General features: G+C 54.9%; 11 protein-coding genes across 11 annotated transcripts; 6 read left to right on the forward strand and 5 right to left on the reverse strand.

Annotated features, from left to right (window-relative positions):
* Positions 1 to 1101: 1101 nt before the first annotated feature.
* On the forward strand, positions 1102 to 3074 carry B0I36DRAFT_294752 (amino acid/polyamine transporter I; the record flags this gene model as incomplete). Its single annotated transcript, XM_046151820.1, has 5 exons — positions 1102 to 1262; positions 1346 to 1917; positions 1979 to 2103; positions 2167 to 2359; positions 2431 to 3074. 5 exons carry the CDS (start codon positions 1102 to 1104, stop codon positions 2904 to 2906), a joined length of 1527 nt encoding a protein of 508 aa, XP_046009839.1. The 3' UTR covers positions 2907 to 3074.
* Positions 3075 to 3432: 358 nt separating this feature from the next.
* B0I36DRAFT_352456 (uncharacterized protein) lies at positions 3433 to 4287 on the reverse strand (the record flags this gene model as incomplete). Its single annotated transcript, XM_046157109.1, has 1 exon — positions 3433 to 4287. The coding sequence occupies one exon, from the start codon at positions 4285 to 4287 to the stop codon at positions 3433 to 3435; it is 855 nt and encodes a 284-aa protein (XP_046009840.1).
* Positions 4288 to 5771: 1484 nt separating this feature from the next.
* On the forward strand, positions 5772 to 8170 carry B0I36DRAFT_415231 (uncharacterized protein). Its single transcript, XM_046162036.1, has 3 exons — positions 5772 to 6772; positions 6849 to 7267; positions 7337 to 8170. Exons 1-3 carry the CDS (start codon positions 5820 to 5822, stop codon positions 8050 to 8052), a joined length of 2088 nt encoding a protein of 695 aa, XP_046009841.1. The 5' UTR covers positions 5772 to 5819; the 3' UTR covers positions 8053 to 8170.
* A 117-nt stretch (positions 8171 to 8287) lies between these two features.
* Positions 8288 to 8830, reverse strand: B0I36DRAFT_352458 (zinc-binding domain-containing protein; the record flags this gene model as incomplete). The annotated part of the gene is made up of 1 exon (XM_046157110.1): positions 8288 to 8830. One exon carries the CDS (start codon positions 8828 to 8830, stop codon positions 8288 to 8290), a length of 543 nt encoding a protein of 180 aa, XP_046009842.1.
* Positions 8831 to 9812: 982 nt separating this feature from the next.
* B0I36DRAFT_249094 (uncharacterized protein) lies at positions 9813 to 10568 on the forward strand (the record flags this gene model as incomplete). The annotated part of the gene is made up of 2 exons (XM_046150447.1): positions 9813 to 10200; positions 10267 to 10568. The coding sequence occupies 2 exons, from the start codon at positions 9813 to 9815 to the stop codon at positions 10566 to 10568; spliced, it is 690 nt and encodes a 229-aa protein (XP_046009843.1).
* Positions 10569 to 13026: 2458 nt separating this feature from the next.
* B0I36DRAFT_376316 (extracellular metalloprotease) lies at positions 13027 to 13875 on the forward strand (the record flags this gene model as incomplete). Its single annotated transcript, XM_046160442.1, has 1 exon — positions 13027 to 13875. The coding sequence occupies one exon, from the start codon at positions 13027 to 13029 to the stop codon at positions 13873 to 13875; it is 849 nt and encodes a 282-aa protein (XP_046009844.1).
* A 973-nt stretch (positions 13876 to 14848) lies between these two features.
* On the forward strand, positions 14849 to 15679 carry B0I36DRAFT_434026 (heterokaryon incompatibility protein-domain-containing protein; the record flags this gene model as incomplete). Its single annotated transcript, XM_046162683.1, has 2 exons — positions 14849 to 15392; positions 15556 to 15679. The coding sequence occupies exons 1-2, from the start codon at positions 14920 to 14922 to the stop codon at positions 15677 to 15679; spliced, it is 597 nt and encodes a 198-aa protein (XP_046009845.1). The 5' UTR covers positions 14849 to 14919.
* A 2221-nt stretch (positions 15680 to 17900) lies between these two features.
* On the reverse strand, positions 17901 to 19388 carry B0I36DRAFT_210243 (glycosyl hydrolase; the record flags this gene model as incomplete). The annotated part of the gene is made up of 1 exon (XM_046148897.1): positions 17901 to 19388. A coding segment is annotated over one exon (1488 nt), but the record flags the coding sequence as incomplete, so codon positions are not given.
* Positions 19389 to 20855: 1467 nt separating this feature from the next.
* Positions 20856 to 21421, reverse strand: B0I36DRAFT_366171 (uncharacterized protein; the record flags this gene model as incomplete). Its single annotated transcript, XM_046159250.1, has 2 exons — positions 20856 to 21208; positions 21376 to 21421. The coding sequence occupies 2 exons, from the start codon at positions 21419 to 21421 to the stop codon at positions 20856 to 20858; spliced, it is 399 nt and encodes a 132-aa protein (XP_046009847.1).
* Positions 21422 to 22694: 1273 nt separating this feature from the next.
* B0I36DRAFT_331042 (uncharacterized protein) lies at positions 22695 to 23695 on the reverse strand. The gene is made up of 3 exons (XM_046154922.1): positions 23399 to 23695; positions 23289 to 23325; positions 22695 to 23226 (listed from the first exon to the last, which is right to left on the reverse strand). Exons 1-3 carry the CDS (start codon positions 23570 to 23572, stop codon positions 22781 to 22783), a joined length of 657 nt encoding a protein of 218 aa, XP_046009848.1. The 5' UTR covers positions 23573 to 23695; the 3' UTR covers positions 22695 to 22780.
* A 133-nt stretch (positions 23696 to 23828) lies between these two features.
* On the forward strand, positions 23829 to 24599 carry B0I36DRAFT_331045 (uncharacterized protein). Its single transcript, XM_046154923.1, has 2 exons — positions 23829 to 24059; positions 24099 to 24599. The coding sequence occupies exons 1-2, from the start codon at positions 24034 to 24036 to the stop codon at positions 24346 to 24348; spliced, it is 276 nt and encodes a 91-aa protein (XP_046009849.1). The 5' UTR covers positions 23829 to 24033; the 3' UTR covers positions 24349 to 24599.
* Positions 24600 to 25394: the final 795 nt, after the last annotated feature.

Genomic DNA, 25394 nt, shown 5'->3' on the forward strand with positions numbered 1-25394 from the left:
GAATAAACCAATGAACCCAAATAACGGCCCATAAAACTCATTTCGCTGGAGTCCTTCACCCGTGTCTCGTATTCAGCTAAGATACTGGTCAAAAGAGACGATCGCCATATACTAAGGCCATTCCGGCTCACCGGCCGTTCGGCTGAGATCCCATCTGCCTGGCAAGCCATCACGATAAGGAGCCTTTGTGCCGGGGACCCCTAGGCACCGGTCAAACCTTATTCTCTGCGGGATGTTGCCCCTTGATCTCGGCCGGAGCGGATCCCCGGCTTGGCCTTACCAGTCAGGGATGCCCTTGTTGTTCCATGGTGCCTCTCCAATTAGTCGAACCACTTCTGTTCCAATCACGGCCATCCCCGGACCAAGACCATCGAAAGGAAACCCTGTACACCAACGCCAGCCCTCCACTCCTTCTCAGCCCCCCGTGGGTGCTTGAAGTTTATATGCTGGAGCGCAAGGAAGCCAAGGCAAGGGTCCATGCTTTCAAACGTCTGGCACACAGGTGTTCCTGGGAGAAATCAATCAAACCACAACGACCAAGGCATGTGGCCGCCACCAATATCCGTGCGACCCTAACGTAGCGCTGGACCCGGGTTTCTCTACCTAGAGGCTGCACGATCCCGCCACAGTCAGCGACTAGCAAGAGATAAGCCTTCACTGCTTGAGAAAGGGGCTGATACACACGCGACAACCAGTGGTGTTTTGCCTAGGCAAATGCCGGTCCGACAGAACCAGTCTTCAGGGTCTTGGATACAAGGATCAGCACTATGCAATCGAAGTATAACGAATTGGGAAGCCCCAACCCCTCGACCCAACTGCAAGCTCCGAAGTGCTGCATTGCTGCCTGACTCGGCTATGGCCTGCGTGTAACACACCCTGCATATACGCCTACTGTACGGCGTAGGCGATCCTCCTATAGATGAACTGTATCTGGTACAATTGACGTTGCCGGTTAGTTCCTCGTCTACTTCACCTGTTCTCTCCTCCTACGACAAAAACAAAGAGCCTACCACAACGCAGTCCCTCTTTCCTCACAGATATCCGAGGAGTAGCCAGCTCTCCCTCATCCTCGGCGTCGCGATGGCTGGCGATGAGATCGAAATGGGGAGTGTGACGGTCGTGGCGGCGCATGGGGTGTCGTCGTCCCCTCGTGACGATGCGTCAGTGCTCGAAAAGCAGACACGAACAAGGAAGCTATTCACACTGCCCCAGCTCTACGCCTTCTCGCTTATGTACCTTGTGACCTGGATTGCCATGGGAAGGTGAGTTGTCTTGCGAGACGCCCGCGTATACCAGTGCCATTAGTGCTTGCAAGTCGCCTATTGACATTTCGGCCGCATTCTAGTTCCATGTACTATGGCCTACTGAACGGTGGTCCAGTCGCATTCCTCTTCAACTACCTGATTGTAGTTATCGGCGCCCTTACTCAGGCAGCTTGCCTTGCCGAACTTGCATCAATCCTGCCCATTGCTGGTGCGCAGTATTACTGGACATACTACTTGGCGACTCCGAACACGAAGATGTTTGTGACATGGATGCAGGGCTGGGCAACCTGGCTTGGCTATGTCTTCTTCCTCGCAACGTGCCTGAACTCGAACACTGTCCTTCTCCATGGCGTAATCCAGATCAACAACCCGGAGTATGAGGCTACTGGGTGGCGCACATGTCTCATCATCATCGCGACACTCGGCCTCTACACTGCCATCAACTTGTGGGGGTTCCGTAGTGTGCCTTGGATCGAGCTGGTTGCGGGCATCCTCAACATTTGCTTCTTCATCATCACGGTCGCTGCGCTCTGGATGCTGTCGCCGCGGAACGGCCCAGAGTTCTTTCTCACAATGAGCTCCGCGTCTGGATACGAGAACAGCTTCGTCAGCTGGAACGTCGGCATGCTGACACACCTCTGGACATTCATTAGTACGTTGGCTGTGCTTGTAGGCGGACTCACCACTCTGAGCTAAGTACTAATAAACCATAGGCTTTGAAGGTATCATCCACATGGGTGAAGAGACAAAGGATGCGAAGCGTGTTGTGCCCAAGGCAATGGTTTGGGCTATTGCCACAAACGGAGTTACTGGTCTCATCGCGGTAGTGACATTCTTGGTAAGTTTTCAACGCAAGCTCTGACTCTGTCTTAGCCGGTCGCTAACAGAATTGGTGTTCCAGGCATGTATGCCTCCTGTTGAGGACATGCTTTCATCGTCCAGCCCATTTATCTACCTCATCGTAACCTCTACAGGCTCAGTAACGGTTGCCACCGTTATCGGTACTGGCGTCTCCATTGCACTGATGTGCGCTGGCATGACGGTCTACTCATCCGCGTCGCGACTGACCTGGGCGTGGGCTAGAGATGGCGGGTGTAAGTCAACGGATATACAGGCCACCAGAATTTGCACTTCCGTGGCTAATGATCGATCTCAAAATGTTCAGTGCCGAGCTACTTTGGCCATGTCGACGCCAAGACCCGCGTTCCTCTACGGGCTGTCCTCCTTACCTGCGCCATTGTCGTCGTGCTCAATTTTCTCAACCTGGGCACGGAGACATACGTCGCTCTCGGTGCCATCACCTCGCTCGCCACGCTGGCAATCTATTTCAGCTACGCCATCATTCTGAGCATTGTTCTGTATGCCCGCCTGACTACTGGATTCCAGGTCGGGCAGTGGAACCTCGGTCGCTGGGGGCTACCTCTCAATGTATACTCCCTCGTGCACACTCTGTACACCATGATTTGGCTGCCTTTCCCCACAACTGTCCCTGTCACAGCCACCACCATGAACTACTCAGGTCCCGTCTTCGGTGCTGTGATGATCGGCGCGATCGGGATGTGGTACGCATGGGGCAAGAAGCACTGGCCTGGGCCGAATCAAAAGGTTGTCGAGATTGTCTTACGTTTGGCTGGGGAATAGGCGACTACCAGCATGTAGATTTCACTCTGACAGCGAGTATAGATCTGAGCACAAGGTCTTCCAGTGTGGGAAGTGAGAGAAGACTCATGCCCTGCTGTCGAAATAACTCATTGATGGACGAGTGCTGTGTGACAGTCGTTCTGTTTTGCGCCTCCCGCTATGTTGACCGTGAGCAAACAGGATGATATTCCCCTTGCCGAAGGCCCAAGCCACAGTTGTGTTGATCAACTTGTATTGAATGAGCTCAAACAAGGAAGGCATGGGGGTTTGTCCTCTAACAGCTTCATTCGTGCCCAACGAAAACTCTTCGGTACACTCCAATTCTTTCCCTGTGAGCGATCTCTCTTTCACGACAATACCAAAACCCTCGAAGTTCTCCTGGCGGTCCCGTATTCTTAGCACTCCAGGCGCTGTCTCAATCGTTGGACTGCCCATCCTGAGGACTTGCGATTGCAGCACCAACCCATAACAGCGACCAACACTCATAAACGAACGTTGCTCATCGGCTTTTCTCGCCGATTAAGACTCAGTTACCACATCTAAGCCGGTCCGTGATCCCGCTGTGCTTCACCACGCATGCCTGACACACTGCCAGACGCCAGGATGACTGTTCACTGGCGTCTCTGGTGCTGACGATTGTTTCGCCGTCAGCGGGATGGCGGTTACCTGTGTCGTTGCTGGCAGGAAATCCCTCCCCGTTCTGGGCTCCCTCCTCAAGCAATCTCCCGCAAGACAGACAACGCTTCTCTTGCTCAGGCTGTGCTGACTCCTTGCCTTTATCAGCGCGGCAAGTCAGAATGCAAGCAACTATTCCGCCAAGGCGTGCCCAGCAGGATGAAGCATGCCCGCGAGCGGAAGAAGCCCCGGCAGAGCTGTTCTGCTCCGAGGCGTTGTGCTCGGTGGAGCCTGGTTCGGTGCAGTCAGCCCCGGCCTCGACGAGATCGCGGACATCGTGGTCGCGCTTCCACTGGCGGCGGCGGCAGATCGACAGCGCCAAGACGCACGCGGAGAGCACGATGACGCCCACGATGAGGATGCCGATGATGATCCAGAACTGGTTTCCGCCGGGCTTGAAGTCTGCGATTGCGCTGTCGCTGGTATCGTGGGAAACTGGCGAAGTAGAGATTGTAGAGACGGGCAGAGGCGGCTGTGCCAGTCTTGTTGTGGTGTGGTCGACTGTCGCGCCGTGGAAGGATGTCAATTCCGCGGCCGCAGAAGGTGTTCCGGTTGGTGACGAAAGCGAAGAGCTGGTTCCGGTGAACAAAGGAGGTGTTCTTGATGTGGTTGTGGGGGCGCGGGTGGTCAGGAAATCGCGACTGACTGTGGCAGCTGAAAAGTCCTGCGTTACGAGCTCGGCATGGGAATTTGCAGGCGAAGCCATGGAGAGAGTCACGTTGTCCGGCAATGGATAAAGGAAGGGAGAGTGAAAGACTGGCATCTTGGTGATGTGTATGTTGGTGACGTTCGGAAGGTGGCCCGCTGTTCGCTGGTGTTGAGGATGATGCGAATAGGTTGGCAACGAGCGGAAATCTGGCGGTTTGTGGGCAGGTGCATCATATAAACACGAGGTCAGAGGAGACTGTCTGAAGCAGTTTACCTGGATTGGCTCGCAACTGGTCGTGCTGTTCATGGTTGCTGTGATGAGGAGCAAGAGCTGCGATTGCATGCTATAGACTCTCGCACGAAACAATCACTTATTCTTCACCCAAGGATCACTGGCAATGACAGTTTACTTCCCATGAAAGCGGTGCTCCACAGCACCAAGAAGGCCGGAAGTCAAGCCGCTACGGAACTGGGACGGCACACCTGCAAATTTGATCCGTGTGCGGATTATGCAACAACAGGGTCCATGAAGTCCCCGCCTGCACCAGCGTGACACGACAGGTAAGGCTCGAGCGGAGCCAAGAGACCTTTTAAGGCGTTGAAAGTGGCGATGGATAAATATGCCTTCGCCCACACCAGACTCGGCGTCACATCTATCATCCTCGATCGATTCATTACCACCTTAGGAGCGTCAAGCTCATCCTGCTTCCTGCTGGATGGCTAGAATAATGGATGAAGCGAAGTCTCTGGGAATGGAGAAGCTGGGAACAAATCACACTCAAGGTGACACGCAATGGTCATCAACTGTCCTGGTAGACAGACAAAGGGTGCAATCCTTGGCCCCCAAGGACCCTTTCCGGATACGTCAGGGCCAGTTCGCAGTCAGCATAACCCTTGTCCTCCACGTGCATCGACACGACCGCTCCGGATGTGGTGTCGGGACAGAAGAGCCTCCCTTCATGCAGGGGGTCTAATTATGTTCGGGGCGGCATCGGGCCAGGTCGCCGGCCTATAATGGCCAGAGATCCGGTATAGTGTCGTTCTCTTGAAAGCCTGGTAATCTTCTGGGCGTGGCTGTGAGCTACAGCCTCAAATGGCCCCCACCAAGTTGATCCTAGGATCTCTTGGCAATGTCACAATCCCAACCTCAACATGATAGGGCTGGCGAATGGGCAAGCCAGACGACGCTTACTGTGGGCCGCCTTGCCCACATACCTGCCAAGCTGGGTATGGCTTTTGCGAGCATTGGATAATTATAGCCCTATGTGCAGGCGCCCCCGGGCTGCCAGGTCAGGTGTCTACTATTGCATCGCGGTTTGGCTGCCATGTCAGCACAAAATCGCCACGGGTATACCTTCGATGTCTCCAGCTGGGTTTGCACACCCCTGGAGACAATATTTGCACTGCCACTGGAATACCGATGCACTGCTGACCTCGCGGAGATAAGTCTGTAGTGAGTGTCAGCGTGCCTACTGATATAAAGCTCCGAGAAACCAGTGCAGCCGCATGGCGCTCATTGAACAGCTCACAATCATACCTGCGGGTTCTGTGCTCAGAAAACCAGTTGCTACGACGCCTCTTTAAACAGAGATGGCGGACATTTCAAGATGGAGTCTGTGGTACGACCACTCATCCATGGGGCCCTGGGGCTGGGTCATTACAGTTCCCAACGAGCACGGATTCTACATCACTTCTTTCCTTTCGACCATTTTGACGATTGCGGGTGCGTCGGCGTGGAATATCATATCCCTTCTGATCCACGCCCATATGGCCCGAGGAGGACCCACAACCGATATCTTCGGCCTTCAACAGCAGGTCTCGCTGCGCAACTCGCCCAGCGGCTTCCGTTCTGCTCTGGATGCCATATCGCTGTTTATAGCCTGGAGGCACACACCCGGCTATAAACGCGGGCGGCGGACCTTGATGGTCGCACTGCCGGGCGTTCTGATATGGGGAGCATTTTTCGCCGCCTCGCTGCTGACCTCGATGGTCGCGAACGAGGCAACAGACCGGGCCATCGTCAGAGCCAAGCCCGACCGCTGTGGGTTCGTGGTCAACCGCCCAAACGACCAAGCAATTGGCGACCCGGCCGATCAAGATGAATTTCACGACCTCTTGACGGAGAAATGGACCAACGATACAGTCGAAGCACGCGCCTACGCCCTGTCCATGCGAGACGCTACCCGAACCGCCCCTCTCAAGTCCATCTTCATGAAACCAAAGCTCGAATACAAGCTCGAGACCAACGTGCCATGCGCGCTGCCTAACAGCACATACTGCCTCAACGAATCCAACGCGACTATCAGTCTGACATCCGAGAGGCTCGATTCTCATCTCCATCTTGGGATCAATGCGCCTCCCTCCGACCGCATTGCTTTGCAGCACAAAGCGACATGCTCTGTAGTCGAGAATGAGTACTTTGTCACGGCAAGCGAGAGATACATTTCTTTTCGGCTTGGACCAACCGGGCTTCCCAATAGCACCGCTCCCACATACAGATTCCCAATTGGCCACTGGAACCAAACCATGGGGTATCAGATAGAGTAAGCAGGGCGCCAGCAGCCGCCTTTACGCCAGACCAAGGTGTATAAAAGCTGACAACAATCTTCTGATCAACAGCGTCACTTATGGACTAGCCGGGTCTACTGACGAGGGCTTGTGGCATCCGGTTGAGGGCATTGCCAGAACCGATGCGGACCAAGGAATCATCTTCCTCAGCCAGAACGGCGTCAGATACCCGACCCCCGTGAAGGATCTCTTGTTTAGGGCTGATCTTCCGAGTGGCGGAGGTTATTACGAGGGCAACGTGTGGGTCAACACGCTGGTATGCGCAGAGCAATACCGGTGGTGCAAGGCATCGGATGCGAGCGCTGGCTGCACAGAATGGGGCGGTGCTGCCGCCTGGGCAAGGGACGCAACTGACCAAAAGAAAGCGCTGGGCCTCAATGCTGCGCAGCGGGCTACAGCGGCAAGAATCTCCTTTGACCCACGGTCCTCCATCAGCATCATGGATAGCGTTGTCGGCATGAATACTGCAGGTAAGCTCGCCGACACCTGGAAAAAGTAACAGTGTAAGCCTAATGACTGACGGCTGTTGAATGCCAAAGCTCTATTCGCAAACAGCAAAGCACGCTTCAATGTCCAGTCGTCCGGCCTTGATGACAACCAGTGGCACTTGGAAGTTGCTGGCTGGTTTGAAACAGCCTTGGCTGACTACCAAGCCACTACCGACGAGTACGTGCGCAAGAGCAGCAATCTCGACGTCCTCAAGGTCCTCTCCCCGTTCGACGACGTCGACGAGCTGATAACCCGCCGGGGCTTCACCCACGACATGATTGCGACTCTGCAGTCACAGTGCAACAACCAGCTTATCGATGATGCCGCCCATATCCAGAACTTTAGCATGGTGGGAGTCATCATCATCATTGGGGTCTCGGTTCTGCTCGTCTTGACCAGCTTCTGGTTCGTCGAGATCCTCGACTGGCTCAGCGACCTGCGACACCGGTACGAGAACTCGCGCACCAAGGTGGCGCGGCAGGCTGATGAGAAGCTGCACCTTCTACGCTACACGATCGAGGGCACTTCCGACGTTCCCAAGCATTGGAGAATAGCGAGGTGGACGGGCGTTCCTGTTTTGATTGCGCCAAATGGGAATGATGAGCTTACACGGCAGGACTGCACCATGCAGCGTCCAACGATGAAAGGTGACGATGAGCTCGCCAGATATCACAAAGGCACGGAGGAATTTCAGCATGCAGCGAACTCAGAGTCGTCTGCCATGCTGAACCAATACACCAGTCAGGTCACGTACATTGGTAAATGAGGCAGGATCATTTGATGCAGACGTACACTTTCTGCATCTCTGCAAATGCAATATCACAATCACGTAGTCTTGCTAAGCCGCATCGATGTCAAGCTCAGTTGATGTCGCAATTAGCAGGGTCAGGACAGTGCTTTCGTCTACTTTACTAAAGCAATTTGTTCATAATTCCTACCCCGCCCGAATTCCCCGACTTCAATGAGATCAAGTCTGTTGATAACTATATCGACTATCGTTTTCATGAATGACGGCGGCCCAGAGACATCTGGGCAAAAGACAGATCATCCACACCACCACTCAAACAATATCCTGCCTTGCAACCCTCACACAAGTCTCGCTCATGTGGTGGTCCCTCGCCAGGCTGACCATAGTGAGGCTGCTCAACCGTGACCCCCGCCCACTTCTTGACGCGGTACGCCACTCGCTCGACATACGAATTCTCGTGCAGCGTGAGTACACCGAGCTGATTGCACGCCTTGCAGCGCTGGTTGAACACCTCGGCGTTGTACCCGTCATCCTCGTACCCGCGAATGACAATGGCGACCTTTTTGCTGCCCCAGCTGTCGTTGCTGCAGGAGCCGTTCTCGCAGCGGAATGTGCCCATCACATTGGTCGAGTACTCGTTCTCGTGGTCGCGTGCGTTGTCGTCGTCTCTGTCGACCCAGTGAGGCTCCACGTCGTCATCTTCGACGGCTGAGCAGACCCGTTCGTGGAGCTCGGGGAAGGTATAGATTGGTCGGTAATTGTAGTTGGACTTCTTGCTAGAGCGTCGGCGTGCCATGGTGCATCTACAGTCTTTGTGATGGAAGCGAGTCGTGTTTATTCTTCAGGTTATTGAAACTCCACGGAAGACAATCAATCTGACATGACAAGATGAAGATCAATGTGGAAGACGTTCAGACTCCGCATTGCCACTCTTATTTATGTTTGGATTTGGGACCAGCAGGCGTCTTTGCAATTGTTGGTTTGGCCTAAAATATGCCGCCTCACGTGGACCTGCAGGAGGCCAACCAGGTCTCAGCCAGGTCTGTGAAGTGTGTTGGGAACTGCAATCAGTGTCCAAGGCAGTACACCCCCACGAACTCAGTGGCAGCTGTCCTGAAAGCATTGCCAGCTGTTTATGAAGTATCACCAGAACTTTAGTCAACGGTGGAATGGAGATAACGTGCCAAAATGGAGCTCTCAACAGTGTGCCACTCAAATTGATGTGCGGTGTCTCGAGTGAGGCTCTTGAATCCTTCTCCATTTGTGCGAAATCTGCTTACGTCCATCCAAGTTCAGATCGAAAGATCTACTCAAAACGTTTATACAAGTCACTACCCAAATTCCCCTGTTACTGTGCTGTGCAGATTTCAGAATAGTGTCCCGCCAGAGCAGCCTAAGCATCAATTGCGTCACAATCCCTGTGGCGAGCTGGCTTCGCCCTGCCGCTTGAAATGACCAACAAAGTTGCAAAAGAAGCAGGCTAGGCCGGTTGGCGTGGAGCTTTTGACTTTCCCTTGGCTTGGGTTCTGGAAACGCCTGTTGATCAGCCTTGAGACCAGGCCTATGCTGGCTGCACAGCGAGGCTGAGCAAACTAGTGCCCGGAATGAGTCAACCGGCAGCAACAAGCGCACCCCCGCTATTTTGTACACGAAAGGCTCGTGGTATATATCGAGATGGAACAGTATCGAGTTTCTCGCCGACTATTTTCTTCTTACAAGGCGATACTTACACGGCAAAACATAGGCCAGTCGGCCAGGGTACAAAGATCACGAGCACAATGGCACCCACCAAGCCATTTCGGCAGATCCGCGCAGCTTGCCGACCAGCCAAGACAAACCACACGACCGAAAGTCCAGCGTCCGGCAGCGACGACAATGACGATCTTATCACGATATACCAGGCTTACAACGCTGCCATCGCCACCGCCGCGTGCGCCGCGCAGAGGCTCGACGCCTCGCCGCTGTTCAAGCTGACGCGGATGACCTGGATCAAGCCGAGCTGGTGCTGGATGATGTACCGCGCTGGGTACTCGTACAAGGACGCGAACCAGGCGCGCATCCTCGCGCTGCGCATGCGCAAGGGCGACCTCTGGACCCTGCTGAGGATGGCGGAGCTGACCACGCATGCTCCGCGGTCTCCGCCCGGAACGTCAGCACCCTCCGCAGGTTCAGATGCCTCCCCGTCGGGCGCGAGTGGCGCGGATGCAGCGGCTACGAAGATCACTGGTACAGACAAGCCCAAGTCGGAAAAAGTCAAAGTCCAGTGGGATCCCGAGCGCGACGCGCGCCTTGAGAAGCTGGACTACCGCAGCATCCAGATCGGGATCCCGGCCGGGGTGGCGGCGCGCTGGATAAGCGAGTGGATCGTCGACATCACGGACGTGACGGACACGGCGCGAGAGTTGAAACAGGTGCTGGACGGAGAGCCCGGCATCATGGACGAGGAGCTGGCAGAGCGAGGCTTGTACCCTGTCGAGGAGGAGATTGTTGTCCCGGATGATTTGCGGGTTATTTTGCGGATGGATTCGTCGTGAGAGAGTGACGTTCCTGCGCGTTGGTTGTTTTATGTGCTTTTGAGTCTCCAAAAGGATTTCTCCTCTATTTCAAACTTCTATTAGTTAGCAATACGACGTACCTAGGCGAGACTTCGACGGATTGTCAATGCAGCTGGGGAAACGCCCGAAATATCGATTGTGTCGCATGACTGCCAGGGAATAGAGCTCTCGTCCCTTCAGGCCAATGGCAATGTGAAGAGTCTGTTTTTGTCGTCTTTCGAGCATCACCGACTGCAGAAGAAAGCTAGCGGCCCAGGTTTGTGATGCTAAATGGCTGTCGATAGCTTGGTCCATTGCCCTTACGAGGCACAGCGCCACTACACCGACTCCCAAAACATCTTCGCACGCCAAGCAGACCTCCATGGAGCTGCGGAGAAACACATTCGCAGGGCTATTCCGCAATCGCCGAGGAGGAATGCCATTCTTGCGCGCCGGGGTATCTTGACGTCGTGACTGACTCGAGTAACGAGCGAGCGGCAATCAAGCCTCTGGTGGCGCTGTTGCTGTTGCCGCTGTTGCGGGGGCCCCTGGTGGCATTGATTGTGCTTATGCTTGTGCTCTGCTCGTGTCCTGCAATATTCCGCGCCGCCAAGGGCAAACGCTTGGCGTGGGTCCCAGGTGTGCCGGCTGGGCTGACCAGGCCCTCCTCAGGCGACGCGAATCAAGACGCCAGAACGTCGAATGCAGCAGGCGAAAGCTGGCGGTATAGTATGGCGTGGTGCTTTGGATAAGCAAGGGTCCGCAAAGAGCCGGGGTCGTATCTCGTCGCAGGGCTCCGGGCAATCGAAGAGCGCGTATGGGTGGGCGAGCACAGGTGGAAAGGTACGAGGCAATCAGATACCAAGAGTTCTTGGCGGATGGGGAAGAGAGGAGCGCCAAGGCGAGCCTTTAAGTATTCGCGCTGATAACCAGGCCATGGGTTACATGCGAGCGTGCGTCTCCACATGGCATGCGACCCCTGGGCTGGGGTGTTCGTACTAGGCAGGTGGTGTTTCCGGCTGATGATGGTGGGCTGGCCCAGAGCGTCAATCAGGCACACGAGCTATGTTGCAGCTTCAGGCTGCTTCCAGACTACGCGAGGGATGACAGGTGCAAGTGTGGGCGTGCTGCGTTGCGTGAGTGAAGTCTGTTGAATACGGGTCTGTGTAAGCCTTGATGTTCTCGAACTGCCAGCTTCAATACGAGAACTTTGCTGCCCATCTTGCCCCAAAGCAGCAGGTGATTGTTTCCTTTGACAGACAAGCTGGGCTAGGAACGGGCCAGCAATGGCGCGCCACGATGATCGACAACGACTGCCAAGCTGACAACCTTGCAGCTTTGACTTATGCTTGTGTTTTTCGTGTGCGGCACGTCGACCGAGGCATGAGCTGGCGGCATTTGTGAATGCAGAGAACATTTGCCCCGTCTGCGAATGTCGGCTCGGTCATCATATCACAACAAATTAATGATCAGTCGGGCCGCGACCAATGGTAACCATCAGCTTATCGAAAGTGGCCACCGCAACGTACGTGGGGTACTTGGGAGCAGGGATACTGGATTTTGTGACTAGCGGCATAAACAACAAACGGCTTATAGACTTTAGTATAGCCTGGGCCTACATCCTCGAGCAAGGCCCGCCGCCAACAGCTGCTCACTAGTTGCTGCCAGGCTTACTGCAGCAGCCCACCCTTCGAAGACTGCCCTGAAATGTACCCGGCACTTCAGGCACCCAGCAACCTTCCCCATCCGGCAGTTAGGACTTGGCGGCGTGACACCGGGACCAGCATAGCCGCCAATCTCCGCATGGTGGACCCTTGTGGTTGTGCTGTTCCGACTACCGGCAGACCTCCAATGGCGTCACGCTCGAGCCTTGGCCGTCCAGACAGCCTTTGAGTTGCCTCGAAGCTGAACTTGGCGCAGCATGGTCCAGGTGCCTGATCGCCTGCACCTGTATCTTATCCATGGCGATCTGTGCATATTCCTTCTCAGCCTCCTGTCAATGCTGGGGAATGGCTTTTGCCTGAATAGGTAGGTAATGCTTGGTGGCGGCTTGGCAGCGGCTGGCCCTGAGCAAAAGTCACTGGTCACCTCGTGATGCCTCTGATTGTTTCCGATACCAAGAACCCCACATGAGCGGCACATGTCAAGGTCCAAGTGCTGGCAGTCATACCCCGGTCCATCGTGAGGCGACTATCAGCTAGTGGCGGACGAGAGTGGGATCGGTAGCGAGTGGTTGAGGCTCTAGCGGGATTGATGGCCTCCATGATCTACCCGTGATCGACGCCCGTTGCGGCTTTCTATAAGAGTCTCGGCCGACCTCCTGCTTTGGCCGAGTTGTCTCTTCTATCCTCACCTCATCCGAGTCTTTCAGTCACTTCCTCGTGGTCAGCCTCCCCATTGTCTCATTCACTGAGATCACCTCCTTAGCATCTCCTCAGCACCACCCACAACCGTCAAAATGGTCAAGTTGTCCATTGCTGCCGCCGTCCTTTCGGCCACTGGTGCCTTTGCCGGCCCTCTAACTGGTCGCTTCGGCTGTGGTGCTCCTGAGCCCTCCGAGGAGCTCTTGGCCGCCGCCTCGAGCATGGCCGTTGCCGAAGCCGAGATGGCCGCCAGCGGTAGCATGTCCATCCAAGCCACCATCGAGGTCGACGTGTACTTCCACGTCGTCTCGGCCGGCAGCTCCCTCAGCCAAGGTAATGTTCCTGACAGCCAGCTCGCCCAGCAGCTCGTCGTCATGAACAACGCCTATGCCCCCTACGGCATCCACTTCAACCTCCGTGGCACCGACCGCACTGTCAACTCCGCCTGGGCCCGCGACGGCGATGAGATTGCCATGAAGCGCGCTCTTCGCAAGGGTACTTACTCGGCCCTCAACCTCTACTTCCAGCAGAACCTCGGCGGCGGCACCCTCGGTTACTGCTATTTCCCCACCACCGTCAGTTCCGGAAGCACCGCCTACATCCAGGACGGCTGCAGCATCCTGTACAGCACCGTCCCCGGTGGCACTTCCACCGGCTTCGACCTCGGTCAAACCGTCACCCACGAGGTCGGCCACTGGTTCGGTCTCTTCCATACCTTCCAGGGCGGCTGCACCGGCACCGGCGACTCCGTCGCTGACACCCCGGCCCAGTCCTCTCCCTCCTCCGGCTGCCCCGTCGGCCGCGATTCGTGCCCCAACCAGGCTGGCGTCGATCCCATCCACAACTACATGGACTACTCCGACGATGCTTGCTACACTGAGTTCAGCGCTGGCCAGGCAACCCGCATGGCTTCCATGTGGAACACCTACCGCGCCGGTAAATAAGCGCGTCGCACACGACACTAGGGAACTCTTGTAGCACGCAAGTACCCTCTGGGACGTTGTCCGGATCGAATTGGTTGTGTTGAAAGCATTGTGGAAAAGTTGCAAGCGAGCGTGGTGTTCAGGGGCTGCTTGGTGTTGTTGATTGCTGACGTGAGCATTTTTGGTGGGACTGGAGGATATTGTGCAGGTGTACGTATGGGGACAACAATGACGACACGATGAAGATGGTGGCATGGTTGAGAAGAGGGTTGAAAGAGAAAGCGGAGTCTGCCAGTACTTGTGACTCGGTGCCGAGTTGCTTTGAGCCCAAATCTGCTCTATTTTGTGTATATACTTTATATCATCTTGCACAAACGAACCCTTTTGAGGCTTACAGCATTTTTGGTTGACTTGGTCTGTGTCATGCTGATGCTGTGAGCTATCCAAATAACGGGCCTTATCAGTTGACTTTGAGTTGCGTACTGAAACTCTTGCAAAACTGATTCAGCGACTTCCGTTCCCTTATCATATATCCTATAGTCAAGGTTCATCTCATGCTGCTCAGCCCTGGGTGTCCACAATACCACACTTTGTAAAGGGGACTTGCCATTGCAAACAATCAGACAAGATCCAGGGCGTGAACCTTGTTTCGAAGGGAATGCAAGCATGTCACGTCCATGTGAGTAGACGGAAGCGGTCTGCAGACATGGCGATGTCGCATGCTCTAAAGCACGAGCTCGATTGCATCATACATTGGCAGAGGTCCCACACAGTGGTGAACATTTGAATTAGAATAATGTGGTGTATTCATGCCAAGTTCAGAAGATCCTTCGTGGACGTACAGCCGAGCGGACGATTACGCATAAGCCACTTGTCAGAGACATAGGGCTTGGCAGGGCACCCCGCAAGGCAGAGAGGCTGTGAGGCTGAAAAGTCTTTGAGACATCTTCTGGGCTAGGAACTATCGTCGCACACTTGCAACATGCCCTTCTTTCCTCAGACCCAGACAGCTAGCCTATCACTGAAGACGAGGTTGTTGCTCACATCCAGGATAAAGTGACCACCATGCCCGTCTACCAATATCAGACACTCAAGCCGGGCTACATCCGACTCATCGAGTTGCTGCCAGGCCGAGCTGACGACGCTCTAGCCGGCGAGCTCATTGAAGTCTTCCTCCACGAGTACGAATCCGATTCGACGAGCAGCAGCAATGGCGCGTGTCGCTCATTCGAGGCGCTTTCATACGTTTGGGGCAGCGACGCAAAACCACACAACCTCATCTCGTCGAGCGGCGGGGGTGCTCTACTGCCCATGACGGCATCGCTCCACGGCTTCCTAGTCCGGTTGCGATATTCTGACCGGCAACGCCTGGTCTGGGCCGACGGCATCTGCATCAACCAGAACGACACGCGGGAGAAGGAACAGCAGGTTGGTCTCATGGCTAGGATCTACCGCAGTGCCAGCAGAGTTGTCGCGGACCTAGGTGGCGAGGCCCCATCGCCTGCCGACAGTGAGCAACTCGGCCGCTTCATCGACGGGTATTGGCGCACTGCGGTCTGCGCGGGAGGCCACCCAGCTATCTTTGGAAGGCGGCTGAGCCCGCACGAGACGGCGATGTTTCTCGGGATCCCGGCCAGCCATGTCGACATGAGCTGGGCAGGCCGGGAGCTGCCCGCGGCGGGTGATGAGATATGGGCCAAGGTGCTTGCGCTCTTTGACCGGCCGTGGTTTACGAGGTTATGGATCGTCCAAGAAGCACACAGGCGCTCAAACCAGTCCGACTACCGTTGGAAACGCTAGCGTGATCTTCCGTTCCGTTTTGTGAGGCCCACTTAATCCGACGCCCGGACATGGCTTAACGACGAGCCCGGATCCCGTTTCTTATCTTCTGAGCTACTATTACACCTTGACTAGTTATCCAACTTCTACTAAGTTTATAGGTTAGGCTAGGAAATCTATAATCTATACTATTTACCTCCCTATATTCCCTTCCCCCTTATCCTCCTTTTATTTCACATTTACTATAACGTAATCCACAAGCAAGCGGGTCACACAAGCGACCGGGTCATATTCCTGCAATTCTCAATTACTCCTCTTCTTTCCTTAATTTCTCCACGAACAAGTATGCCACGACAATCAATTGAATCAGAGATCATTCTCGCGCTAAATGCGCTTCAATCAGACCCTAAATTAAGCGTACGAAAGGCTGCATCGATATATAAGGTATCACGTACAACACTACAACAACGATACCACGGCCGCTCTGCGAAAGGCGATACCCGACCACGTAACCAGAAATTGACCTCGTACGAAGAGGACAGTATCGTACAATACGTAATCGACCTAGATTCGCGATCGTTTCCGCCGCGGCTTAGTGGTGTTCGAGAAATGGCGGATCGACTCCTCCGCGTACGCGACGCGCTACGCGTCGGAACGAACTGGGCCTCAAACTTCGTACGACGACGACCTGAGCTCCGTACGCGTTTAAATCGAAGAATCGACTACCAGAGGGTCCTCTGCGAGGATCCGGACGCGTATCACGCGTGGTTTAAGCTCGTACGAAATATAGTCGCGAAATACGGGATCCACGATGACGATATCTACAACTTCGACGAAACGGGCTTCGCGATGGGCAAAATCTCCGCCGAAACTGTTGTTACAACCTCCGATCGACGCGGGAGGCCAAGAGCCGTACAACAAGGGAATCAGGAATGGGTTACAGTAATCCAGGGTATCGCGTCGTACGGCTATTCAATCCCGCCATATATCATCTTCGCCGGGAAGGTCCACCTCGACTCCTGGACCGCGAATAGCCCCCTACCGCCCGACTGGGTAATCGCGCTTTCTGAAAACGGTTGGACGACGAACGAGAGAGGCCTAGAATGGGTAAAACACTTCGATTTCCATACAAAGAGTCGTACGAAGGGTGCCTACCGCCTCCTTATCCTCGACGGCCACGAGAGCCACCATTCCGTCGATTTCGAGCTCTACTGCAAAGAACAGAATATTGTTACCCTCTGTATGCCTGCTCATTCGTCGCATAAGCTCCAGCCTCTCGATGTTGGGTGTTTTGGACCTCTGAAACGGGCGTACGGTAAAGAAATCGAAGGTCTAATGCGGGCGCACGTAACCCACGTTTCAAAGGAGGACTTCCTCCCAGCCTTTTATAAGGCGTACGACACTGCAATGACCAAATCAAACATCCAGGCAGGCTTTAGAGCGACAGGCCTAGTACCGTACGACCCGGACTATGTAATTTCACAGCTAGATATAAAGCTTCGTACGCCGACACCACCAGGTTCTGCTGGACTACCACCCCCCTGGGTCTCAAAGACGCCGAATAACCCGATTGAGGCCGAATCGCAGACGGAGTATCTCAAAAATCGCATCGTACGACACCAGAATAGCTCACCGTCGTCTATAGTCGTAAGCCTTAAGCAGCTTCATAAAGGGATGGCGATGATGGCACACGAGCAGGACCTTATGCGCCATGATATCGCCGAACTTCGAGATGCAAACGACCGCCTCAGCCGCCGTCGTCGTACGAAAAGAAAGCAGCTACAGAAAGGAGGGTCCCTCACGATTGATCAGGCAAAGGATTTGAAGGCTCAAATCGATGCGACGCAGCAGTTAATGGCGGAAACGAGTCAGAATAGTGGTCGTACGAGGAGGCCCGAAACGCGCGCGCGACGATGTGGCGTCTGCGGCGAGCCTGGCCATAATGCTCGTACGTGTCAGAAAGTTGTATCTGCCTCTGAAGAAGAGGATTCCTCATAGTTTCAATTGATTTAAGGCGTTATGGTTAATTTGACTTATATATTATCATACGAGTGCGTAGAGGGTGGGCGGGTCGCTTGTGTGGGCGGGTCGCTTGTGGATTACGTTACTCTAAGAGGGTACCAAGTTTTCTACGTATAGACGGACTGAATGAGCTAATCACAGTTGAGAGACAAGAGCGCATCCCTTGCTCCACGCCTCGACCGACTACCATCTCAGGCCGTACTCTGTCAACCCCTACCCGTTGAGCGCGCCTCAGATCATACCTGGGTAAACGAGATGAGTTTGACGCTGCCGCCAAGCGCCTTGGTGGCGAGATTGAAAATGCCCCAGCGGTACCCCATAAACAGGGCCCAGTCGGTGTTGAGTGGATACGCCCCGCTCAAGGGCGAGAAGGTCCTCCCATCAAGGCTGTAAGAGAATCTGACCTGCTTCGTGCTGTTGCCGAGTGCGTCAGCCAGCCCGCGGAGCCAGATGCGGCCCCTGGGGACGGGAGCAGAGGCCACGTCCGCGCCGATGCTGGTGGTGGTCCAGTCTGCACTGGACAGGGTCATGTTGTGGCGCACCACCACGGAGTAAGAGCTGCCCTTGCGGGCCACGCCGATGTACGCGGTCAAGTCGCGGAAGCAGGCGAGGCCGGCGCGGTCGCCGTCCCCAAGATTGCTCGTGTCAAGCTGGATGGTGGCCACCGGCGCGCCGCCCTGCAGACGGTGCGTCAGCGTGTTGCGCGCACGGTACAGGTCGTCGGTGACTGTGGCTGCTGACAGCGTGACACCACCATTGCCAAGAACCGTGAACTTGGTCGTGTCCGGGTTATGGTTCCACTCCCAGCGCGGGCTGAGAGCCGTGCCGGTGAACGTGTCAGTCCCGGTCCACGGTGCCGTGGGGACCTGCTCGAGGGGGTTGGGGTACGTCTGGTTCCATTTGCCCGACACCAGACCCAGGACCGGCCAGCCGTCGCTGCCCCAGGTGACGGGAGCAATGACGGGGACCCGACCGAGAGGGAAGTCCCAGGTGAACGACACAAAGTACCAGTCTCCCAGCGGAGTCTGCACCAGACTGCCCTGGTGTGGCGTGCCACCACCGCCCAGGGGCCCGCCACTGTATTGCTGTAGGACCTTGGATGTCCAGGGCCCCGTGGGCGAGTCGGACCGCCAAATCCATGTGATCTGGGCGCTACCACTGTCGTTGAGGATGTAATAGACCCCATTGCGCTTGTACATGCGATTGCCCTCCATGCCGTCGAAGCCTGGCGGGTTGGAGGCCATGACCGTCGTCTTGACCTCGCTCAGCCCCGACGGGGCCAGCTGTGTGACGTTGACATTGTTGCTTCCGTGCACGACGTACATGGTGTCGTCGTCGTCAATGAAGAGGCCGCAGTCGTAGTAGCATCGCTCCCAGAGACTGGCGCTCCTGGTCCATGGTCCCGATGGCGATGGCGCGGTGTATATAAACGAGTTCCAGAAGTCGATGCAGCCGATCCAGTACCAGGTCTTGTTGCTCTTGCGGTAGCGCATCGATGATGCCCAGGTGCCCCTGCGGTAGGCTTGGCTGCCGATCAGTGAGTAGTTGTCACCGAAGTCTAGTGTGGGAATCGAATGGCCGACGGCTTCCCAGTTCTGGAGATCTTGCGAGCGGTAGATGGGAGCGCCAGGTGAGAAGTGAAAGTTGGATGCAGAGAGGTAAAAGTATCCATCCGGGCCATAGAAGACATCGTTGTCCGGCAGGTCTTGATAGATGATGGGATTGGTGAAGGAGCTGACGGCAGTAGACGTCGACGTCTTTGAGGCTGAGCTGCTTGTACCTGTTGCTCTGCGGCTGCTGGTGCGAATGGACGAGGATACCATGGAGGTAGATATTGGTCTGCTCGTGCTGCTCGCTTGTGCAGAGCTAGAGCTGAGACCTGAACAGGTTCCTGGGAGGCATTGATAGTGATAGGCATTCAGATACGTGCAGCACGAGCCACTGGCGCAGACCGTGGGCCCCGTCCAGCCTATGCCGCCACCTAGCACGCGTAATGTCAGATAAAATAGTGATGCTAGAAGAGCAGCAGAGGTATTGCACATACATTGACCCCATACAGACTGTTGGGCAGTTGCGGCGGAGAAGAGCAACGCAGAGACAAGGACAGCAGCACACAACATTTTGACCATTTTGGTTTCGAGGTGCGTGACGATGTGTTCCAAGGAGCGAAGCTGGATATCAGAGATCTAGTGAGTTCCATTGCCACCAAGGACTTTCCGAGGTCTTATACTTGCAAACTTTTGATTTTGGCCGAGCACAGCATCGTCACAGTACTCAGCCGGGTACATAAATTAAGAGCCTGATATCTCCAGGCTCTCTCTCCAATTCATTGGTGGGACTTCTCCAACGCGCTGCGACATGGTTCGAAAGGAGCCATTGATTCCATTGCAGAGGTTCCGAGCGGCCAGGAAAGGGTTAGCGTCATGTTGGTTGTCGGTATGCTCCGGTCAGGCCAAACTTAACCTGTTGATCGCTGCCCAGCTTACCCATGGCCCTGCGTGTCACACTGTTGCCGGTTTCATCCGCTGCTCCGTGTGTAATCCCGTGCCAGCAACAGCATCCTCTCGTCGAGAATCCAAGTCGAATCTGCGTCTGCAGCAGCACCGTGCGGCATACTTCCATCCTTGCCAACTCCTGCGGCCTGTCCGTCACGGTCTACGGCCCTGCCATTGGGGCCCGCCCTCCCGCTCATCGTTGCTTTGCAGATTTTTGGCGCTCGGCCCTGCTTCTGCTGCCTATCCTCTATTACGTGGCAGCGACCCGGGAAATCGTGTGAGCGCGTGTGGTTGTTGGGCATGTTGTCTTGCTGCGTGGTTATAGTCGATACCTAGTGCAGCCTGGATGCCACTTGACGGCATATGGGTGGAAAGAGTAGTACTTCGGTGGTTCAATGACAATCAGTTGAACAATAGGCGCTGACTTTGCAAGTTGGAATTGGTGCTGGCCGCCTGTTCATTATTCATCATAGCTGCCTCGACAGATAGTATGGCTGGGCTTTGAAATCATGAAGGAGCATACATCTAAGAGAATGGTATTCTCTTTAGTTGTATCTGGAACACGAGTACTAGCCACTCTGTTCGGGCCGCCCGAAGCAGTGGCCAACACCAGCCGAAAACGGCGGCACAGACAGGACCTGCTCGCTTCAACCTGTAGTTCCTCGCAAACGAGCGTTCAAAGCAGGCAGCCCATCGTCCATGTCCTTAGAACAACAAAGTAGTAGCGCCCAAAACCCCAGCGGTCACCACACCGGCCAGAAAACCGACACTACCACCATCAAATCCGAGCCTTCGCCCGGCAGACACTGACGCCTTGGGCATCGGCACGCCGGGCGCCACAGTGTCGACCTTGACACAAGCGAACGTGACATGGTCGTCAGGCAGCTGCTGCTGTTCCGTCGCGGTGTCGCTGTGGCCCCAGACTATGATGACAGGGAACGTGCCGGCGCCGTACCGGTCGTAGTATGAGGTGCCGTCGCTACCGCCGGGGCTGCCCAGGAAAGCGGCTTCGTACATTCTGGACCTGTTGAACTTTTCGCTGTCGTCTAGGGAGAGTACTGGTCGAGAGTCAGTACAACAAGCTTGAAATAAATCAAACCATATTCCCTTTTGCGAGCCCGATGTTATTTCCTTCCACGCGAACAATAAGACACATCTTGATAAGAGGGCACCAGCAGCAGACACACAGTCCCGGAAAAAAAAAGAAAAGAAAAAGAAAACTCACCCTTATCCCGAAACCCCATATATCCCTCACAGTCCTTTCCCGGCATATTGTCATTCCCGACGTTGCTGTTTGCTACCATCCAGGGAATATCGGCGGAGCCCTTCGCCCGCTTAGAGTCGTTTATCCCCAGCCTCATGGACGCTCCGTCACACCAATCTTGCCCAAACTCCGAGCCATGAATCCTCAGCCGAACTGATCCTGCTAAATAAAGGAGCATGCATGGGAAAACTATGGGTCAGGCACCACACAGCCAATCCAACCAGGACAAGGCGATATTTAGCCCTGCTGGAGGTCTGCAGAACGGCCTAGCCGTCGGCACCTTGAAATAAACGGCTAAAGACCATGACTCGCGCTAACGACAGAAAGCGGCCAACGCCGAGCGGTAAATGCTATTATGTGCAATCTTAACCGCCTCGATAGGGTACGGTGCTACATTAGTGCTAAACCGACAAAACAGACTCACTTAAAATTACCGTGGATTGTTACGACGACGAAACAAGGCTGTGAGGTCGAGCGGCCCGACAGAAGACGAGAGCCCATGAAGACAGCCATCGCACGGAACAATAGTCGGACCGATGGACCAATAGGAATAAAAGCGCGATCCCAGGAATGCAATCTGGATCACGGTGATCCGGATCACCATACGAGGATATTACATATATTAAGATAGATATTTCCTAGCTAGATAGTTTGACTTGTTTGACCAGGCAGAAGCGCTGGTTACTAAAAACTCTCCACGTCCAGGGCATCGAATTCGCCCAACATGGACCCTGGAAACCAGCATGTACATATGATAATTACAGGAATGACTTTGGCCATGTCTCAGAGCACATTATGGCCCGAGAGGGGATAGTTTGAGCCCTGACTGTGGCTAGATCCCGTCTCAGTTCGTGCTGTCCGATGCACCCCGTGAGTGATGGCAACTCGGATGCCGTTTCCCAACTTCGGCATGCTCTCAGCAGAAGATTTGTCGCTGTTGTTGACCTTCTCGGCAGACTGGGATCGTGTTACGACGGTCGAGATACCGTACGGGTCGTGCTCGATGCGTTGGAATTGGTCAAGCTTGCCGCGCTGGCTGCGCTGGCCACCGGTTCCGCCAATGGTGACCAGCTCTGTGACACGGCTTGAGTTATTCTCGCTTGGCCGGCTTCTGCCTGTCAGACTGCCGAACTGGGACGAGATCTTGGACATGAGCGGCCGAAGCGTCGGCAGGCAGGCGCTGATGACGGCACAGGAAACCTCGACCACGCACCACGTGCATGCCGTTGCGAGGGTGAAGGTGGTGTCCAAGATATCAAATTGCATGATCGTCGTGAATCTGTAGATGGAGGCGAACAGGACACTGTGAGCCAAAGTCAGCGTGTCGTCACACCAGAAGGTAGGAGCGTGTCGCCTGGAAATGGACTCACAAGCCTCCCAACAAAAAAATGAAGAGCAACGATGCCTTCTGCGCGAGAGTAACCTGCAGCTTCCAGACTTGTCCGACTGGCATGGCGAGGATAGCCACGTCGGTGAGGATGTTCGGAATGGCGTTGCCGATGAAGGAGGCCTTCAGGTTGATGCAAGTGCCCTCAATCCACGGCAGCCAAGCCTTCTTAATGGGATTGCACTGCCAGATGCAGACTGCAACGATTGCGATCCACCATGCGACGACGATGCTGGCAATCATAGCCGCCCCGGTTCTGAAGCCGTGGGATGGGAAGATACGCAGATACATCGCCAGCACTGCGAGCTTCACCATCATCACGGCCGTGACATATACGCACTCAAAGGCGAGGAGCAGCTTGAAGAACGAGACCAGGTCGTCCTGTGACAATGTCCCAGCGTGGCGACCGAGGCCATATGAGATCACTTAGAAGTCAGCTGTCAAGTCCATTCTCCGACAGACACGACCGGAAGTGTCGAGCCCTTACTAGCGTAGTTTATGGCACCCGTAACAAACACCGAAACCTTCGCATCCAATTCGTTAGCACGCCTGTCCGTAAGCCAGCTTGTATCGCTGCCAGTGTCGAGACCAACGTACCAATGCCCCGACCACCATCCAATCGTCGCTGCCAAATGACGCCCTCACGGCATACCGCGCCCAAAACCTCAACCCGGAGAAAAGGGTAGCCAGCGCGAGCAGCGCCGTAGTGGTACCCTGCAGGGAAGAGCCAATATCCGCCTTCAGGTCTTCGGGGCTCATGGACTGCTCCATATCTGCGCGTGCAGGCCTCAGACGCAGAGCATAGACTTGGGAGGAACAAAATTGACGCCAACAGTTCAGCAAAAAATCTGGGCGAAGATAACAACTACAGCATTTGAGGTGGGAAACTGTGGGCTAAGATCCGGGAAGTGGTTAGGAGACTTTATTAACGAAAGAAACGCACAGGAGATCGTCGTCCAGAATTGCCTCTCACGGATTTTTAATCAAGGTGCTACAATACCATGGGCCCTGGAGCGCCCGCCCTGTCTACGGAGGTGCGTCTCAAAAGTCCTGGTCCACAGGGGTCCCCTGCTGTATTAGCGTGCCAGCCGTGTCAGCTGGCATGTGTTTTTGCTGTAGAGTCCAACTCAAATAAGATAACCAGTGAATGCCCCTGTACGACGCGTCAGCTCGTTGTTTCGACGCGATTTGAGGCTTCAAAAAGCAGCAGTAATTGACATTCTGGAGCAATAATGGAGGAGACGGATAGCAGAGGCACGTCGAGATCACTTGACCTCCATGGATAGGTGGTAGAAAGTATGGTAGGCCGGAAGTATTACGATCTGGCGATCCGCGCGGTCTGCGTTTACCTCAAAGCCGACGGCAAGAGCTCTTCTGCGACTTCTGCGATCACTGGCATCCCGACGAAAACCGTGACAAACCTTTACCGCCGTGCCTGCGACCGCGGCTTCGATCTGACGGCGAGGCCGCTGCTGATGAAGGATGAGTTCGTCGCCGATATACCGAAGGCTGGGAGGCCCAAAAAGCAGACTTCCGAACTTACCTAGCGTATTGTCGATAAAGTACGACTTGACCGTTACGGCCGAGAGAAGACAGTACGATTTATATCTGACGAACTCTGAGCAGAGGGCTTCAACGTAAGCCCGCAGACGGTTCTGCGGATTCTGCACAAGTCGAATTTTCGAAAAACGAAGCCGACGAGGAAGCCGGGGCTATCGCCGGCGATGCGGAAGGCGCGGCTTGAGTTCTACCAGCAGCACGCAGATTGGACTCTTAACGACTAGAAGAATGTGATATTCAGCGACGAAACGGCGGTAGTTCTAGGTCATCGACGAGGAGGCTATCGTATATGGAGGCAGCCGTTAGAAAGAATAACTCGTTCATGTATCAGGGAACGCTAGAAGGGCTACTTAGAGTTTATGTTCTGGGGGTGTTTTTCTTACGACAAGAAGGGGCCCTGCCACGTCTGGCAGGCAGAAGCGAAGGCTCAGAAGAAGGCCGCCGAGGCGGAGATCGCGGCCTGGAATCAGCAGCTTGAGCCTCTCCTGAAGCAGGAGTGGGAGTTAACGACTGGGATGCGACGTTAAGGTGTTCGGAATCGTGCTGGGAAGAAGCCAGAATGGCAGTTCACTATTAAGAATGGTAAGCTGTTACGTCGCCAGGGTTCTGGGATCGACTGGTGGCGATACAATAAGGAGATTATACTACCAAAGTTAATCCCATTCGCGAAGGAATGTATGGCCGACAGACCTGGTACTTTGGTTCAAGAAGACGGCGCTCCAGCACATCGTCATCATACGCAGGGAAGGACTTACAGTCTTCAAGGGATTGCCCAGTTGATGTGGCCAGGTAACTCGCCGGATCTCAATCCTATAGAGCCCTGTTGGTTCCATATGAAGCGCCAGACGACGAAGTCGGGCGCGCCGACGTCAAAGAGTGAAGCGACGAGGGCGTGGAATCAATGCTGGAAGGACTTACCGCAGGCCAAAATACAGGCTTGGATTGAACGAATCCCGTTCCATATTCAAGAGGTAATAAGGCTTGAAGGCGGTAACGAGTACCGCGAAGGACGACGGATTCGACCTGAGGGTAA

This window comes from Microdochium trichocladiopsis, assembly GCF_020744255.1.
Source record: "Microdochium trichocladiopsis strain MPI-CAGE-CH-0230 chromosome Unknown B0I36scaffold_8, whole genome shotgun sequence".
In the NCBI taxonomy this organism is placed as follows: domain Eukaryota; kingdom Fungi; phylum Ascomycota; class Sordariomycetes; order Xylariales; family Microdochiaceae; genus Microdochium; species Microdochium trichocladiopsis.